General features: G+C 40.8%; 1 protein-coding gene across 2 annotated transcripts in view; it reads left to right on the forward strand.

Moving 5' to 3' along the window:
- Positions 1-15,862, forward strand: part of OCA2 (OCA2 melanosomal transmembrane protein) — a 215,456-nt gene that overhangs the window by 50,102 nt on the left and 149,492 nt on the right. For both annotated transcript variants that reach the window (XM_048495551.1, XM_048495550.1), the window contains exons 7-9: positions 3,551-3,708; positions 5,073-5,155; positions 5,489-5,642. In XM_048495551.1, the coding sequence (XP_048351508.1) occupies positions 3,551-3,708; positions 5,073-5,155; positions 5,489-5,642 (395 nt within the window). The remainder of the gene's footprint in view (positions 1-3,550; positions 3,709-5,072; positions 5,156-5,488; positions 5,643-15,862) is intronic.

Raw genomic sequence — 15,862 nt, forward strand, 5'->3', positions numbered from 1 at the left:
TGTTAGATGGCAGTCTCCTGCTGCAGAAGATTGCTGGTAGGTGGTCTTCTGCTGGAAAAAAAGAGATTTTGCAACCCTACTTTAAGTGCAAGCCCATTTTGTACATATTACAATAGTTAGGTGTCATGTTAGTAGTCATTTCCGCATAGCAGAAATAGAACATCTTGAGAATGTTTTAAAAACCGTTTTGGGAAAGAGGTTTGCACAGCTCTCTCCCCCCAAATGTCTTCAGAATGTTTTATTTCTCTCAACCTGGTTTTTTAAAAAATAACTAAACTAGCAATCTTTTCCCCCCAACCCGGGTTGAAGACATTTTCTGCATGCTGACTGAACAAAAAGCATGTAGGAAACTCTTTATTTTTTCTGCTCATTTTCACCATTTGTGCTCACTATTTTGTTTGCTGAAGCATATTCTCCATGATGAAGGTTCCCCATAGAGGTTTCTTTTGCTTGCAGCATATCTGCACACGATTTCCATATAAAAATAGATGAATAAAGTTTATTTTGCCTAGCAATCCTGCGCACATGCCGTTTTTCCTTTTTTTTTTTAGATATCTGTGTCATGTGCGAAAAAGGATAAGCTTGGCCTAATGTCAAAACAGTGGTACTGTGGACATGAAGTCAGTCTGCCTCATAAGAAAGTTCCAAAATGGCGACAGCAACACAGTGATGGCTGTCATACCAATGGTTGCCTGATCTCAGAGGTGGGAGGCATCCCAAGAAAAGCTTCTGCAGATCTCAGTTTAATTTATATTGTAAATAGAACAAGAGTTTTGAAAGAGAATGAATGAAATAAAAGCATTAGGAGAGACTAAATAAAAAAAGGAAATTATTAAGCAAGTATAAATGCTTAAGGGAAAAGAGGGTCAAGAGGCAAGATGAAAATAAGGACCCATTGCTGCGGGAGATTTTCAACAGAAGAAGAGATCAAATAAAACTAAGTTACTTCTTGTTTACTTCATTTATACTCCATTTTTCTTTCCAGTGGGGATTCAAATTGACTTACATCTTCCTTCAATTTCTCCTTACAACAATCACATGATGTAGATTTGGCTAAGAGTGTGTGACTTGCCCAAGATCACTTAGCAAGGTTCCATGGAAGAATGGGGGCCTCGAAAATGGTTCTTACAGACCCTAGTCTAATATTCTAACCTGATATCATGTGAGGAGGGAGAGTGGGCATAAGCATACTGGCCCCACTCCTGGCTCTATGTGAGCCCCAGGTGGCCTACATGGGGGTGACTGCATGGAGACTGTATCTGCTCGTACATCCCCTCCTTGTTATCAGCAATTTTTAAAACCAGAGTTGCTGATCAAAGAAAGGGGGCTGGTATTTCCTCTCTTCACTTGCCACATACAGATCATTGGTGACTGTATGGAGGCAGAGTATGGGGGCAGCATGCTTGTGCCCACTCTCCCATCTAAGGTTTCCAGTTCTGGTTTGGGAAATTCTTGGAGATTTAGAAGTGCAGCTTGGGAAGGGCAGACCTTGGGGACACAATGTTGAGGGGTAAAGAGAACAGAAGCATGAAGAAAAGAGGAATCAATAACAGAAAGAATTGGGGGGGGGGGTGTCTCATGACGGTTGACCATGTTTGCTGTCTTATATGTTTGGCCTCACATTAAAGCAGGGGTGTCCAACTCTGTCCCTCCATTTTGTTCATTGACTATGATTCCTAATTGGCCATGGTAAAAGGGGCTGATGGGAACCATAATCCATGAACTTATGGAGGGCCAGAGTTGGACACCCCTGTATTAAAGCAACCAGGGAACTTAATTATAAGGTTATTCATTCCATTCAAGCCAATGGTAGCATGTTTGCTTTAGCATCCAAAAGGTTACAGTTGAAACTGTTTTGTAGATCATGGTGCAGTGGTCTAATTTAACACATATTCAAGCTGTCTTCTGTTTAAGAGTTTAAAATTAGTATTACAAAGGATGTCACATTTCACTGTTTTATATAAAGTAAGAGCTTCCAGTTAAAGTGGTACTGGTTAACTGAGTTCTATTTGGTCATGATATCTTGAAAGTGAAGTTAGATTTTCTTCTTATAATTTTAAGTTTCTTTTGTAATGGCTTCTGAATGGGCCATTTTGTGTAATTATAGGGTATATTTTAGTCATATTGTGATAAAAGAAGCTGCTGCAATTATGTGCACCTGAAGCTTTTTGCAGATACAAATTATTGGCTGAACTCATAAAATAGTCTACAGGCTGTCAAAGTGCTGCAGGCCATTAGGTTAATTAACACAGGTCAGCAGACCCTTTGAAATATAACCGTTCAAAATTGAAATAGAATAGAAAATAAAATGGTAACTGATTTGATAACACTGGAAAGTGTAGCAGCTATCCTACTCTGCATCCCAAATTGCCATATAAAACTTTTCTTACTGACATTTTTTTTCAAATGGATACAGCTATTGTCTGGCAGGGTTATTAAACTTTTTTTTGGCGTAGCAATTTAATTTGAAACAATTAAAATATAGGAGAATTTAGTACTCATGGAAAGGTCAGATAGGAAGTTGCAGGCATTGTGAAAACAATTGCTGAGAAAGGCGGTGTGCCAGTTCCTAAAATTCACATTTTGACATTTCCTGAAATTAAAGCAAAAAACTCCAAATGAAACTGAAGAACAGAATCCTGAGAGTTGACCTGTACATTAACTGCCATACGCTGCTACTGTTTGAAAAAAGCACCTATTTATTTTCTCTTGTTTGCCACCTTTATGACCCTCCATACTCCTCTCCATGCCATATATGATGCATTTCCATGCCAGCACTGCCTGTCACCAGAAACGTGAAGGAATCATGGTGCATGCCAGCATCCTGCATTTACCCCACTCAGTTGTGTTAAGTTTGTAGTTTTTCCACATAAGTTCAATAGCACTGTGGATATTATTTGTTGTGATTTATTGTGTTCTTACAGCAAATAGCATTTGTTTGTCTTGGGTGTTTATGTGTGTGTCTATGTGTATGAGGGGAGATTTTTGCTGCTTCTCAAGCAAGTGATGAAAACTTATTTGTAAATCCGATGTGATGTGGTGTAATGACTTAGAGCATGACCTGGAAAATCTCTCCTCAGCCATGAACTCCATATCATTTCAGCTCCCCACCGACATTGTGGTATAAAACTGCACTCTTCTACAAAGTTAAAGATTATGGGAAGCTTTTTGAACAAAAAAGTATAATTTAAAACTTAAAAGCATTGTATATTATCTCCTGCCTGCAGATATGGGGAGGGGTAAGGAACAATAGTAAATTGAGGGGGGGAGCAAAGGGAGCATATGACCCAGGTGCCTCTTTAACCTGTCACCTGGGGGTACACTGGGCCATCCCCTCAAGGAGCAAGCAGTAGCAGCTCACCTGCTCTCCGGCCACTTCTTGGGCCCCTCAGCTGCCCACCTAGTGGTGCTGCTGCTGCACATCTACCACCACATGCCACATGTTGCTCCTTAACGGTTGCAGAGGGGGAAGAGGAAAGTTGAGGGTTCCCTTTCAGAGAGGCTTTTTACATAGCTGCAAAAACATTATCCTTAACTGTCTTGCTTTTAGCTATAAACTTTACGAATGTTCTTGATTCAGCCCTTCTAAAGGTAGAACTAGGAGGGCCATTTGTAGCAGATGTGGTTGACCGGCGACCGGATGAATTTATTTTAGTTCAAATTGGACAGGTAGAAGACTCTGGGACTAAAAGGAGACGTCAGCAGCAAGTAAGGTTTTAAAAATGTGTTTTTCAATTTTGGTTCATGCAAGAACAATGATTATTCCCACCCCCTGTTAGCCCCTGTTTCTGGCCACCAATCAACTATCAGCAGTCTACGAGTAGAATAACCTGGAGGTCTCCTGCCATAAATGGACAAATGGTAAATCTAATCTAGGGTCAGAATAGGGTTCTTTTATGAACAGCATAAAGCAGCACCATGAATATTATTCTGCAGCATAACTATCATTTATTGGCAAGGTTATTAAAAATTATTTGCTGTGTGCGTTTTATCTTAATTTTATACACCCAGAGAGGCTATCAAAGAATTAGGTTCCTGAAGCTGCTGCCTCAGCTTCAAACTTTTGAATTGAAGTGCAGAGGGGGAGTGTCTGTTCTGTGAATGGTCAGCCAGAGAAGATTTCTGGTGGGCAACCAAGATCAAACCTGACTGGAGTGGACCCTAATTGAAAGAACTTGCTACAGGATCCTTTCTGCAGGGAGTTCTCAAGGACTGTTATGAACTAGGCTGTAGAGTTATTGAACCACTGAATGCTAGATCTCAGCTAAAGGCTTATACAGGGCACTGATAATCCTACCTCTATCTATAGTCAGTATTGGATCTAAGATCCTGCAAAAATCTAGAGAGTGGTGCTGTCCTGGATGATACAGTTTGCTTTGCAGTTTGCTTTGAGATGCCAGGTGTGTGCTCCTTCACCAGGTTCAGGTTCAGGTTCAGGCTCTGGCTCTACTCTCCACTTTCTGGGTCTGAAGGAAGCTTTGGGGGTGGTAAAGTTGAACAGATCCACTGAAGGAATTTCTGCTCTTGCCTATTCCACTGGCCTTGGGAGCCTGCTGTGGTCTTCCTGTGGAGGCTCCAGGGTGTAGGATGCCTGGGATATAATGGTGATCACAGGGGGCTCTTGAGCCTTTGAGGAGTCTTCTTCTGAGGACTTTCCCCATTGAGGATGAACCACGGTTGGTCCTGGGTAGATGAAGAGTTTTCTACTTCCTTCCCCTTTCCCACAGCTCTTTAATCAAGTGGTAGCTTGTAGGCATTTTTCTTGCTTTAAAAATTGCAGGGAGCTATCTAAGAAAGCATTGTTGCTCTTGCATCCTTTGCTTATATTAAATATCCCAGAGTTTGTATTCCAGGGTATGGACACACTGAACATTTAGCACAATCAAGAGATGAAAGTGTCACATCTCTTTTATGATTCCTGGCTGCCTTTGTCATAGTTTTAAGAAAACCTTGATTTATTGCTGTTTATAAGGATACTCTTCTATCAGATTAGTAACAGGTAAACAAGATAGGAGAGTAATAAAGCAAAAGAATATGCTTTTAAATAATTTTGATGTCTTATTTTTCTCCAGATCTTGTACAACTGGACCCTATCTTTAAATTCCAGAAAAAGTGAACAAATTATTATGAGTAGAACCTTTGAGATATTAAACAGGTTAGTCCACAGTTAAAAAAAAAAAACTAGCAGAAACATTAGTTTCTGTACATTTAGTAGATGCTGGAAGTGTTGAAAACGAAGTGGGGTGTGGGAGGAGGAGGAGGATTGACAGAGAAGACTGACAGAGAACAAATGAGGGAGAAAGAGATTGGAAAAAAGGGAAGGAAACAAAGGGAGGGGAAATAGGATGCCCCGCCCTACAAGTTCATTATAGGTCCCCACATGTTACTCTTAACATCTGGCAAACAATATTGCTTTCTAACATTAGAACAATCTACCTATTGCCATTTCAGTCTAATAAGCAGTGTTTTTCCAACTCTTTTTCAATAGTAAAGAAAACTCCATGAGTGTTCAGGCTTTTCTTCAGGAATCAGAAATTGTGCCCCTTTCCATGACATATCGATATCTTCGCGCAAATGTAGAGACACAAGTCACGATTGCTTCGGGCATTTTAGCAGGTGTTTATGTACTGATCATATTTGAGGTAAGCCTGATATTCATCATTTTTTATTTAATGGAAATGAGAAGAGAATTGTTTCTGACAGTTAATATATTTCAAAGATAATAAACAGAAAACTAAAATAAATGTCAGCTTCTTGCTTCTAAGTATGTGTACTGTGTTCCATCTCAGCACACAGTTGCTTTTCATTCTGTTTTTAAATCCAGAATTTTATGGAATTGGAAACTGATAAGATCTCATGGTACCAATGTATGAGTTCTGTAGGGTTAAAATAGGAACAAAACTTACAAAAGAGTGTAAGAACTGCTTTAAGTCAAAACCCTCCAACACAGAAAACAATACAAGATTTGTATAACTAAACGAAAGGTGTAACAGAACAGAACATTGCAGCATATTATGCTTTTGAATTTACTTAAGCCAGTGGTGATTACTTGATACAACTTTATGGTGAGTCCAACTTTTCTGGTCCATAAAGTGCCATCTTCCGATGCAATCCTTTTGCTTAAAGGAAAAAAAATGGAAATCACAAAAATCAGGCTCCAGTTTGAAAAATACAGCCCTAAAATAACAATGTGGTTCCACAAATAAAGCACTTGTGCTACAATCCCCATTTCTAATTAACATTTCACTTATTCAAATTTCAGTTACTTATAAAAGGACATAGGAACCCAGAACTGTATTTAGTTCCCTAGGAAACATAGGTCCATTATGCACAACACAAATTTAAAAAGCCTCCTCCTATTTTTTTGTTTGGATAGCCTGGACAAAAAAAAAGTGGCATAAAAGGACACCCCCCCCCCCCGCGCCATTTCCTCCCTCCCTAGTTTAAAGCTCTCATGCCCAGCATTTTGTGCTTCAGGGATTCTCTGTGCACACAGCTGTTTGGTGATGGTTCTCCCAGACATTTGCTCTGCAGGTGCTGATCCTGTGTACCTTTTTAGCCAGCAAAGTGCATAGTTTTACTCAGCTCATCTTGCCAATTCCAGTAATATATAGTTCCTCAACCTTTAAAATTTTTTCGATGAGCTATCTTCGAAGACATGAATACGCTATATGAAAATTGGCATAGATTCTGAAATCATGTATTCGTGCCTTCAAAGACAGCTCATCGAATTTTTTAAAAAGAGCGGAAACTATATATTACCAGAATCAGCAGGACGAGGTGAGTAGAATCATGTAATTTTTCAGGATTGAAGCTTGCAAAGCAAACGCCCGGGGTAACCTTCACCAAACAGTTGGATTCATGGAGAATCCCTGCAACACAAAATATTGGGTGCCAGTTTTGAGAAAACTGACAAGAGAGCTTTAGCGGTTGGGGCGGGGTAATAAGATGTCTCATCAGCTCCTGAGCTCTGCACAGCTAGCAGATGACTTGCACATGATGTCAGGAAAAAAGTCAACATTTTAGCAGCTTTTTTAAAAAGAAGATGGCTGGAACTGAAATAAAGCGTCCTGAGAATGTCTGAGGGAAAAAAGCTGTGTGGAGTTCCTCCCTGAAACACCTTTTTTCTGTCCCCAGAATATCTTATTTGTGCTATGCAGAATGGACCATACTTTTCCTAAGCTGCTAGCTTCCATTCACAGTCTCTACCTCCCTTCTGCGCTAAACCCATTAGTAGCTAGGGGTTACCCCACGTCTAACCTCTGTAATGCTGACGTAATGTATGCTTTATGACACAATTGATGTATCTGTTGGAACATTAGGGGAATTATTATAGCAAGGAGAATCCAGAGCCAGGGCATGTCTAAAGGAAGCAAAACAAATAAGGCCAAAACAGTGAGTGTGGAAACAAAGCATGAGGAACTCTGCCAAATTATACTTCAGTGCATTGGCTCAGCCAGATTTCACTTGATATCTGACCTGAATCTATAGCAGGCTAAAGTAATCAAAGTTTTGTGGACTCTTAGGCTGGAAAGAGAGTGCGTGCTATTTTGTAAGTCTAGAGCTGGAAATACTGGCTAGCCTAGGGGTCTGCAACCTGCAGCTCTCCAGATTTTCATGGACTACAATTCCCATCAGCCCCTGCCAGCATGGCCAATTGGCCATAGCTGGCAGGGGCTGATGGTATTTTTAGTCCATGAACATCTGAAGAGACACAGGTTGCAGACCCCTGGGCTAGACAATATTTGAGCATCTATATGATTTGTTGCACACAAGCTCCAGAAACTAAATGGGATACTGCAAGTAGCTTTGGCTGCTTATTAAAAAAAGCTGTTTTGGTCCTTATTTTTTGGAACTGGAAGGACCACACTAAAGATTTGTGATGAAGTCCCAGAATAGATTCAGTGCTTGGGATCCATTTATTCCTATTTTCTACTCATAGCACATTATAATCAACCGGATGTTCTGACTGACCTCTTGTCATTGCCCTTAGGAAGTCCACTTTTAGTCATTGAGGCAGATCAATAGAGGAAAGTCCAGTGAGAGAATGCACCAAGGCTTGGCTTGGCTTTTAAGAAGTGGTGGGGAAGTGAGGCACTCTGCCGGCAATTGTCTGTTCAGAGCTGGCTTACACATGCCTGTAAGGATGGGTCTACAGACTACACCCTCTGGTCCTAATGAGCCCCTGGGCAGACTTTGCCAAAGGGTATCACAGTAACAATAGCTGGAGCAGGATTTAAGGCTCCAAGGATGCGGCATTACTGTCACTTGGTCCTGTGATTACAAGTTTTTTTAGGAGACTGAAGAACACAAAAGCAGGTTGCAGTCTTAGTGGCTGAGAAGGGAGTGAAAATGAGGGAGACGAACATACCAACCATACAGCCCAACTAAAATAAGGGACAGGTGGAATAGAAGCCTTTGTGCTCCATATCTGCCTGGACCTCCAGCCCCTCCCCGGTCAGTCCTCAAAGGAGCTGACTGACCCCACCCCAGCCTGCAGCAGGAAGCTGCTCTGTGACTCATCATTGTTCACTTGTGACTAACTAGGAGCTTTCTCTTGGCCACACTTCCAGCCCTGTGGCCACAAATGTGGCCCTAGGTAAGTCTGAGGCTGTTGCTCTCCAAAGTTTTTGGGGGCACATTAATTCAGTCTCAGGAGCAGAAGAGAAAGAGACAGCTAAAATAGATAATTTTCTTTCAGCCATATAAATGAATGATGTTTTCCCACAAGGAAATAAGGAGTTTTTTCCCTCCATGATCTTTAATCTTTAGCACACAATCTAGTTAGTGTAGCTGTATTATTGCATCTCTCATTTCCCTTCTAGGTTTTAATTTTTTAAAAATAATTGCCTTAGGATATTTCACTAATTCTTTCATCCATCCCATCCTTTCCCCCATAATAATATTTACCTATCTATAATTTGATGGAAACTGGAGGCTAGAAAATTTAAGAACGTATTTGATATTTAGCCACTGGATGGTGCTGCTTGTTATTCTAAGATTTAGATACTCCTGCTCACTCTATTGCTTGGCTTTCTTCTACAGAGAGTGTTGTTTTCTAGCTACAGTCAGGGTGATGCCTCTTCTCCCTCCCGCCCCATGTGAATCAGAAAACCAACTTCCAAGGCTCCCCTGTGTTTATATTTTCACCTGCCTCATAAAATTAATTTTCAGCTGTGTCACATTTTGGTAGGAACTGTGCACGTGCCTCATCTTGCAAAGTATTTGTGTTTTCTTTCTTTGGATGGAGCTAGGCAGCAGAATATTAAGCTGGGTTAATTGAATGCTACTGGATGCTTCCAGTATGCCTAAGGCAACGAAGAGGAAGAAGAGCCATAAAGTCTTAAAAATTTAACAAGAAGCAAAACCCCTCCCTTATATTTGCTTGCATCCAAACATTCAGTACCTTTTTATTAGTCAACATAAGATTTCTCATATGAAGAAGAGTAAATGGTAGTAAAAGGAATTGCTACTAAGGAAATTAGGTGCTAAAGGAGGGAACAATAAAGTACATAAAATTGTGTGAGTGAATATGGTGACATAGTAAACTTTCTGTTTGTCATTTACCTGTTTTGTTGATTTGAGAAAAAAACAGAAATAGGAATGTCTTCAGAGGGAAAATTGGAACTGAAACACCTGAGGTCAGGGACAGGCAGTCTTTTTGGTTCAAGTGCCAAATGAAGTGCAGCTTCTACCTATGAAATGTTGGTGTGCTCAGAGAGATGGACATTGAGAGATGGTTGTTGTGGCGGGCAAAGAGAGGTGGTGGTGACAGCAATGGCTTTTTCTATTTAAAGTGGCAGCGTTATATAAACAGCTGAAAACATCTTGTGCCTCATGGGGTTGGTGGCACTTACTGAGCTTTGGGCCAGAAATTGCCACTGTGATAGCTGGAGGCCTGGGTGGCTGTGTGGACTTCTGTTCACTGGCTATATGTGGCTGTGGGGGTGTACTGGTCTCTGTTCTGAGCAGGACTGCTGTGGCCAGTGACCCAGGTAGCCATGGGAATTTTGGATGGCTGCCCACCTGAGATCTTTGAGTCAGCATGTGGGGAGCAGATTTGGTGCCAGGTAAGTCTGGGGGTGATGGCTCGTTCAGATGGGTTGAGTGGGCCAAACATGGACAATAAGCGCAAACTAGGAAATTACCAGTTCTGCTTTTGTCACCCCTAAATATTTCACTGTCTTCACTGAGCAATTGGTATGGTGAAGGCACTTTTTCAGTCTCAAAACATCTTAACATCTGTTTTCTCAAGTGGGTAACTTTGTAATATTTTGAAAGCCAAATCTGCGTTTATTACTTCCTCAAACAGGAAAATTGCAAAGTAACACCCAAATGGCCTCAGCGTTGTCCTAGCCACCAACCAGTCTTGCAATTAAAACTATATCTGTATATTATATGCCTCAAAGTGTAAAGTAGTTTCAGTGCCTTTTCTGTCATTAACTAATTTATTCCTTTCTAGTGATCCCTACATTTATTATAGTTTCTAAAAATAGGATAGACTCTAAGAAATGCAGATATAGAAAATCACCTTCTTGATAGTAATGTTCCTTTGAAATAAGAGTCTGAAAAGATATAATCAAAACCAAATTATGTTTTGTATATGTTTTTTTTAATTTTGATCTAATGTCTACCTGAGTTACTTTATCTCACCAAATCAAATTTTCAGATAATTTGAACAAAACTTGCAAGGTACCATAATAATTGTTTCAGGATAATGTTAAGCTTAACACTTTTGAACTGCCTGCCTGTTTATCTAAAAATATATATAATTGGCTCCTTAAAATATAACATATGTTAGTTTTTCATAGTTACTGTGGAAAATGAAGCCAGGCGTTCTCATGGGTAAATACCTAATACTGGAGTGTTGCAGTTCTTACCAATTAAAAATGAATTATTTGCTGAAAAAGTTGCAATGTGCTGAATACAAATTCTTGAGAGTCAACTGGTAAGATATGGCTTCAGGTGCATTTGAAACATTACACCAAAGTTACTGACACATTTTTGAGTGGCTGTTTATCATTATGAAAAAGAAAGATGGATGGTCAGAAGTTGTTCAATCCAATGCATCATTTATCAGAAGCAGTGGACTACACATGAAAGATAAAAAAGATGCTTTAATTTTTTTTGTAAGGCATTACCTTAAGTGTAGGGACCACTATCAATTTGGATTGTTGGACAATCGTTTACAACTCAGGTCTTACCTTTGACCTATGAATTTTACAAAGAAACATTTATGAAAACATATCAGGGACTAATAAAGTGCTGATGAAGCAACTTTTATATAAGTCCAATCCTACAGCAAAAAGCACAGATGTCAGTTGCATCTTCTTGTTGTCACTCAAAATATCTCAGGGAAATGAGTCTCTTTTTCACGTTGGGTTTTCATAGGGCTGAGGGCAGGAACAACTGGTTTCTTTCAACCTGATCAATGAAAAGAGAACTAGTGGTGACTGTTATTCCAGGCAGCAAAAAGCCAACTAAATTAGAAGAGAGTAAATAAAATAATGGGGCACCATGCAAGGGAGTTATGCTTTCCTCTGCCCCTTAGAAGGGTAAAGAAGACAGACACAGGGAATCTTAATTATCCAGTCCTGCTCAGTCAATTGGATCAGAGTGTGTAAAGGCTAGCCATTGAGCAAGCTGCACATTTGGAAACAAGCCCTGTGCATTGCTTGTTTTCAGTCACACATTTTTTGGGACGGGGAGGGAACTGATTTGGGAATTCTACTCTTCCAGGATCACAATTTTATAATCCTGGTTGTTATACTGCTGTGGTTGCAGCGGGGCACAGGACCCTAAGGAGAGATCTAATGTGGTGTAGTGGTTAAGAGCAGCAGACTCTAAACTGGAGAACTGAGTTTGATTTCCTGTTCCTCCACAAGAGTGGCAGATTCTAATCTGAGGAACCAGATTTGTTTCCCCACTTTTTCATATGAAACCTTCTGGGTAACTTGGGGCTAGATAAAGTTTTCTCAGAATTCTCCCAGACCCACCTACCTCATGAGGTGTCTGTTGTGGGAAGAGGAAAGGAAGGTGATTGTAAACCACTTTGAGACTCCTTAAAGGTAGAGAAAAGCAAGGCATAAAAACGAAGTTTTCTTCTAAAAGTATAGACAGAACAAGGCAGAAGTTAATAGAGACCCCCCAAAAACGATGTTGTTAACTGGGAAAGTTTTTATTCCCATGCAGCACCCCCTTGAGTGTCAGGGACTTTGTGCCTCACCTGTGTATCATGATAAATGGAACTATGTTCACAGGAACTGTGTTCCTAAAAGTAATTATACTTTTAGAAGAAAACGAAGATAGTGATAGACAAGGAAGAAGTTCTGGCAGCCATTGATAAACTAAATGTTACCAAATCCCCTGGCCGAGATTGCATTCACCCAAGAGTTCTTAAAGAGCTCAAGCATGAAATTGCTGATCTTCTCACTTTAATATGCAACTTATCCCTGAAATCAGGCTCCATCCCTGAAGACTGGAAGATGGCCAATGTCACACCAATCTTTAAGAAAGGGTCTAGGGGGGACCCGGGAAATTATAGGCCAGTCAGTTTGACATCTGTTCCTGGTAAATTAGTAGAATCTATCATTAAAGATAAAATTATAAAACATGTAGAAAAGCAAGACCTGCTGAGAAAGAGTCAGCATGGCTTTTGCAGAGGCAAATCCTGTCTTACAAACTTACTAGAGTTCTTTGAGGGTGTAAACAGGCATGTGGACAGGGGTGAACCGGTGGACATTGTCTACTTGGATTTCCAAAAGGCTTTTGACAAAGTTCCTCACCAGAGACTGTTGAGAAAACTCAGCAATGAAGGAATAAGAGGGGAAGTCCTCCTATGGATTAAAAACTGGTTGAGAAACAGGAAACAAAGAGTGGGTGTAAATGGGAAGTTCTCACAATGGAGAGATGTGGGGAGTGGTGTCCCCCAAGGATCCGTTTTGGGACCAGTGCTCTTTAACCTATTCATAAATGACCTGGAAGTAGGGGTGGGTAGCGTGGTGGCCAAGTTTGCAGATGATACCAAATTATGTAGGGTGGTGAGAACCACAAAGGATTGCGAAGAGCTCCAAGCGGACCTTGATAAATTAGGTGAGTGGGCTCAGAAATGGCAAATGCAGTTCAATGTAGCAAAATGTAAAGTGATGCACATAGGGGCAAAAAAATCCAAACTTCACATACACGCTACAGGGGTCAGTGCTAACAGTCACAGACCAGGAAAGGGATTTGGGCGTCTTAGTTGATAGTTCCATGGGAATGTCAACTCAATGCATGGCAGCTGTGAAAAAGGCAACCTCTCTGCTGGCGATCATTAGAAAAGGCATTCATAATAAAACTGCAAAGATTGTCATGCCCTTATATAAAGGAGGGGTGCGACCGCACTTGGAGTACTGTGTCCAGTTCTGGTCACGATCTCAAAAAGGATATTGAGGAGATAGAAAAAGTGCAGAGAAGGGCAACAAGGATGATTGAGGGACTGGAGCACCTTCCCTATGAGGAGAGGCTGCAGCGTTTGGGACTCTTTAGTTTGGAGAGGAGGCGGCTGAGGGGGGATATGATTGAAGTCTACAAAATTATGCATGGGGTAGAAAATGTTGACAGAGAGAAATTTTTCTCTCTTTCTCACAATACTAGAACCAGGGGGGCATTCATTGAAAATGCTGGGGGGAAGAATTAGGACTAATAAAAGGAAACACTTCTTCACGCAACGTGTGATTGGTGTTTGGAATATGCTGCCACAGGAGGTGGTGATGGCCACTCACCTGGATAGCTTTAAAAGGGGCTTGGACAGATTTATGGAGGAGAAGTCGATTTATGGCTACCAATCTTGATCCTCTTTGATCTGAGATTGCAAATGCCTTAACAGACCAGGTGATCGGGAGCAACAGCCGCAGAAGGCCATTGCGTTCACATCCTACATGTGAGCTCCCAAAGGCACCTGGTGGGCCACTGCGAGTAGCAGAGAGCTGGACTAGATGGACTTTGGTCTGATCCAGCTGGCTTGTTCTTATGTTCTTATGTTCTTATGAAGGGTTCTAAGGGAACAGAGCTCTGCCCCTGTGAAAAAGGCAAACTCTATGCTGGGGATAATTAGGAAAGGAATTGAGAATAAAACTGCAAAGATTGTCATGCCCTTATATAAAGCTGTGGTGCGACCGCACTTGGAGTACTGTGTTCAGTTCTGGTCGCCACATCTCAAAAAGGATATTGAAGAGATAGAAAAAGTGCAGAGAAGGGCGACGAGGATGATTGAGGGACTGCAGCACCTTCCTTATGAGGAAAGGCTGCAGCGTTTGGGACTCTTTAGTTTGGAGAGGAGACGTCTGAGGGGGGATATGATTGAAGTCTATCTCTTTGATCCTCTTTGATCCTCTTTGATCTGAGATTGCAAATGCCTTAACAGTCCAGGTGCTCGGGAGCAACAGCCACAGAAGGCCATTGCTTTCACATCCTACATGTGAACTCCCAAAGGCACCTGGTGGGCCACTGCGAGTAGCAGAGAGCTGGACTAGATGGACTCTGGTCTGATCCAGCTGGCTTGTTCTTATGTTCTTATGTTCTTATGACTACACTAGGCAGTCCAATGAAGCCTTTGTTACGGGCATAACTGTTGATGTTCTATCCATATGATAGCAATCTTTTTAGGAATGATGGAATTCATGTCTCCATAAACACATGAAGTTACCTTGTACTGTAATTCCATTAGTCTACAATAGTCACTACTCAGACTGAAGTCTCAAGCAGAGGTATTTCACATCACCTGTATCTAATCCTTTTAACTAGATATGCTGCAGATTGAACCTGGATTTTTCTGCATACAAAGCAGATATTCTACCCCTGAGCCATGGTCCCTCAACTAAGAGATATTACATAAGTGTATCAGAACTATGCAATTTTGCTTTTACTGAAAATTTCCAGGTTAAAGAAAAACAGGACCCAAAATTTCCCAATTAAAATTATCTGTTCTCATGCCTAATTGGGAACTACCTCTAGAGCGGTGAAAGTTTTGTTGTTACTCTGGATTAACACTGAAGTATATTGATTATGGTGACAGAGCTGTTTCCATTCAATGTAAGAGCTGAGAACAGTCTGAATTCTGAACTGAGGCTTGGAAACTACAGGAGCTGCTTGAGCAAAATGAACAGCTGGAGACCATTTCCAAACCCTTACCTTGTTAGAAAAGATACTTCCAGGTTCAGCTCTACATTTTTTTAAAGGGGGGCAAAAGTACAAAATGACACCCTCCATATATTATATACACATTTTTCTTCATATGTATATAATTATATATAATTAACAACTCCTTTAAGTGAAATAATAAATTGTGTTGACCGCTATGAATTGTTAATGAATAATTACACATGAACAATTACACTGTTGACATTTGTCAAAAGTATAAACTTATAGGGCTCATAAAGGAGAAGGTTCAGAGCCTGGAGGATTGGATGGCTACCCTTCATGAGATCAAGGATGGAGAAAAGTTCATTAACAGTGGACATGAGGCCCTGTATAGGGAAGAGAAGACCATTCAGAGTCGATGACTTCCCTAATGAGGATGGGAGACTTAACAGACTAGAGATGGTAGATGAAGTGAAGGTGATGGGGACTTCAGGGGGAAGTGACCATATCCTCCTGGAATATCTTTTGCTGTCAGGAGCCAAGCAAGTTCATAGTCAGACATGTATGTTAGATTTTAGGAAGTCATTCCATGGCAAGAATGCTGGAAGGGAGAGGAGCAAGTGAAGGGTTGGCTGAGGCAATCCTAAAACAAGAGCTCTTCCAAGTTCAAGCTGTCAGTATTCCAATAAGAAGGAAATGTGATAGAGAATTCACTATGATTGAATTCTTCTCACTTTCTCCC

The sequence above is a fragment of the Sphaerodactylus townsendi genome, linkage group LG04 (assembly GCF_021028975.2).
Source record: "Sphaerodactylus townsendi isolate TG3544 linkage group LG04, MPM_Stown_v2.3, whole genome shotgun sequence".
Classification (NCBI taxonomy): Eukaryota; Metazoa; Chordata; class Lepidosauria; order Squamata; family Sphaerodactylidae; genus Sphaerodactylus; species Sphaerodactylus townsendi.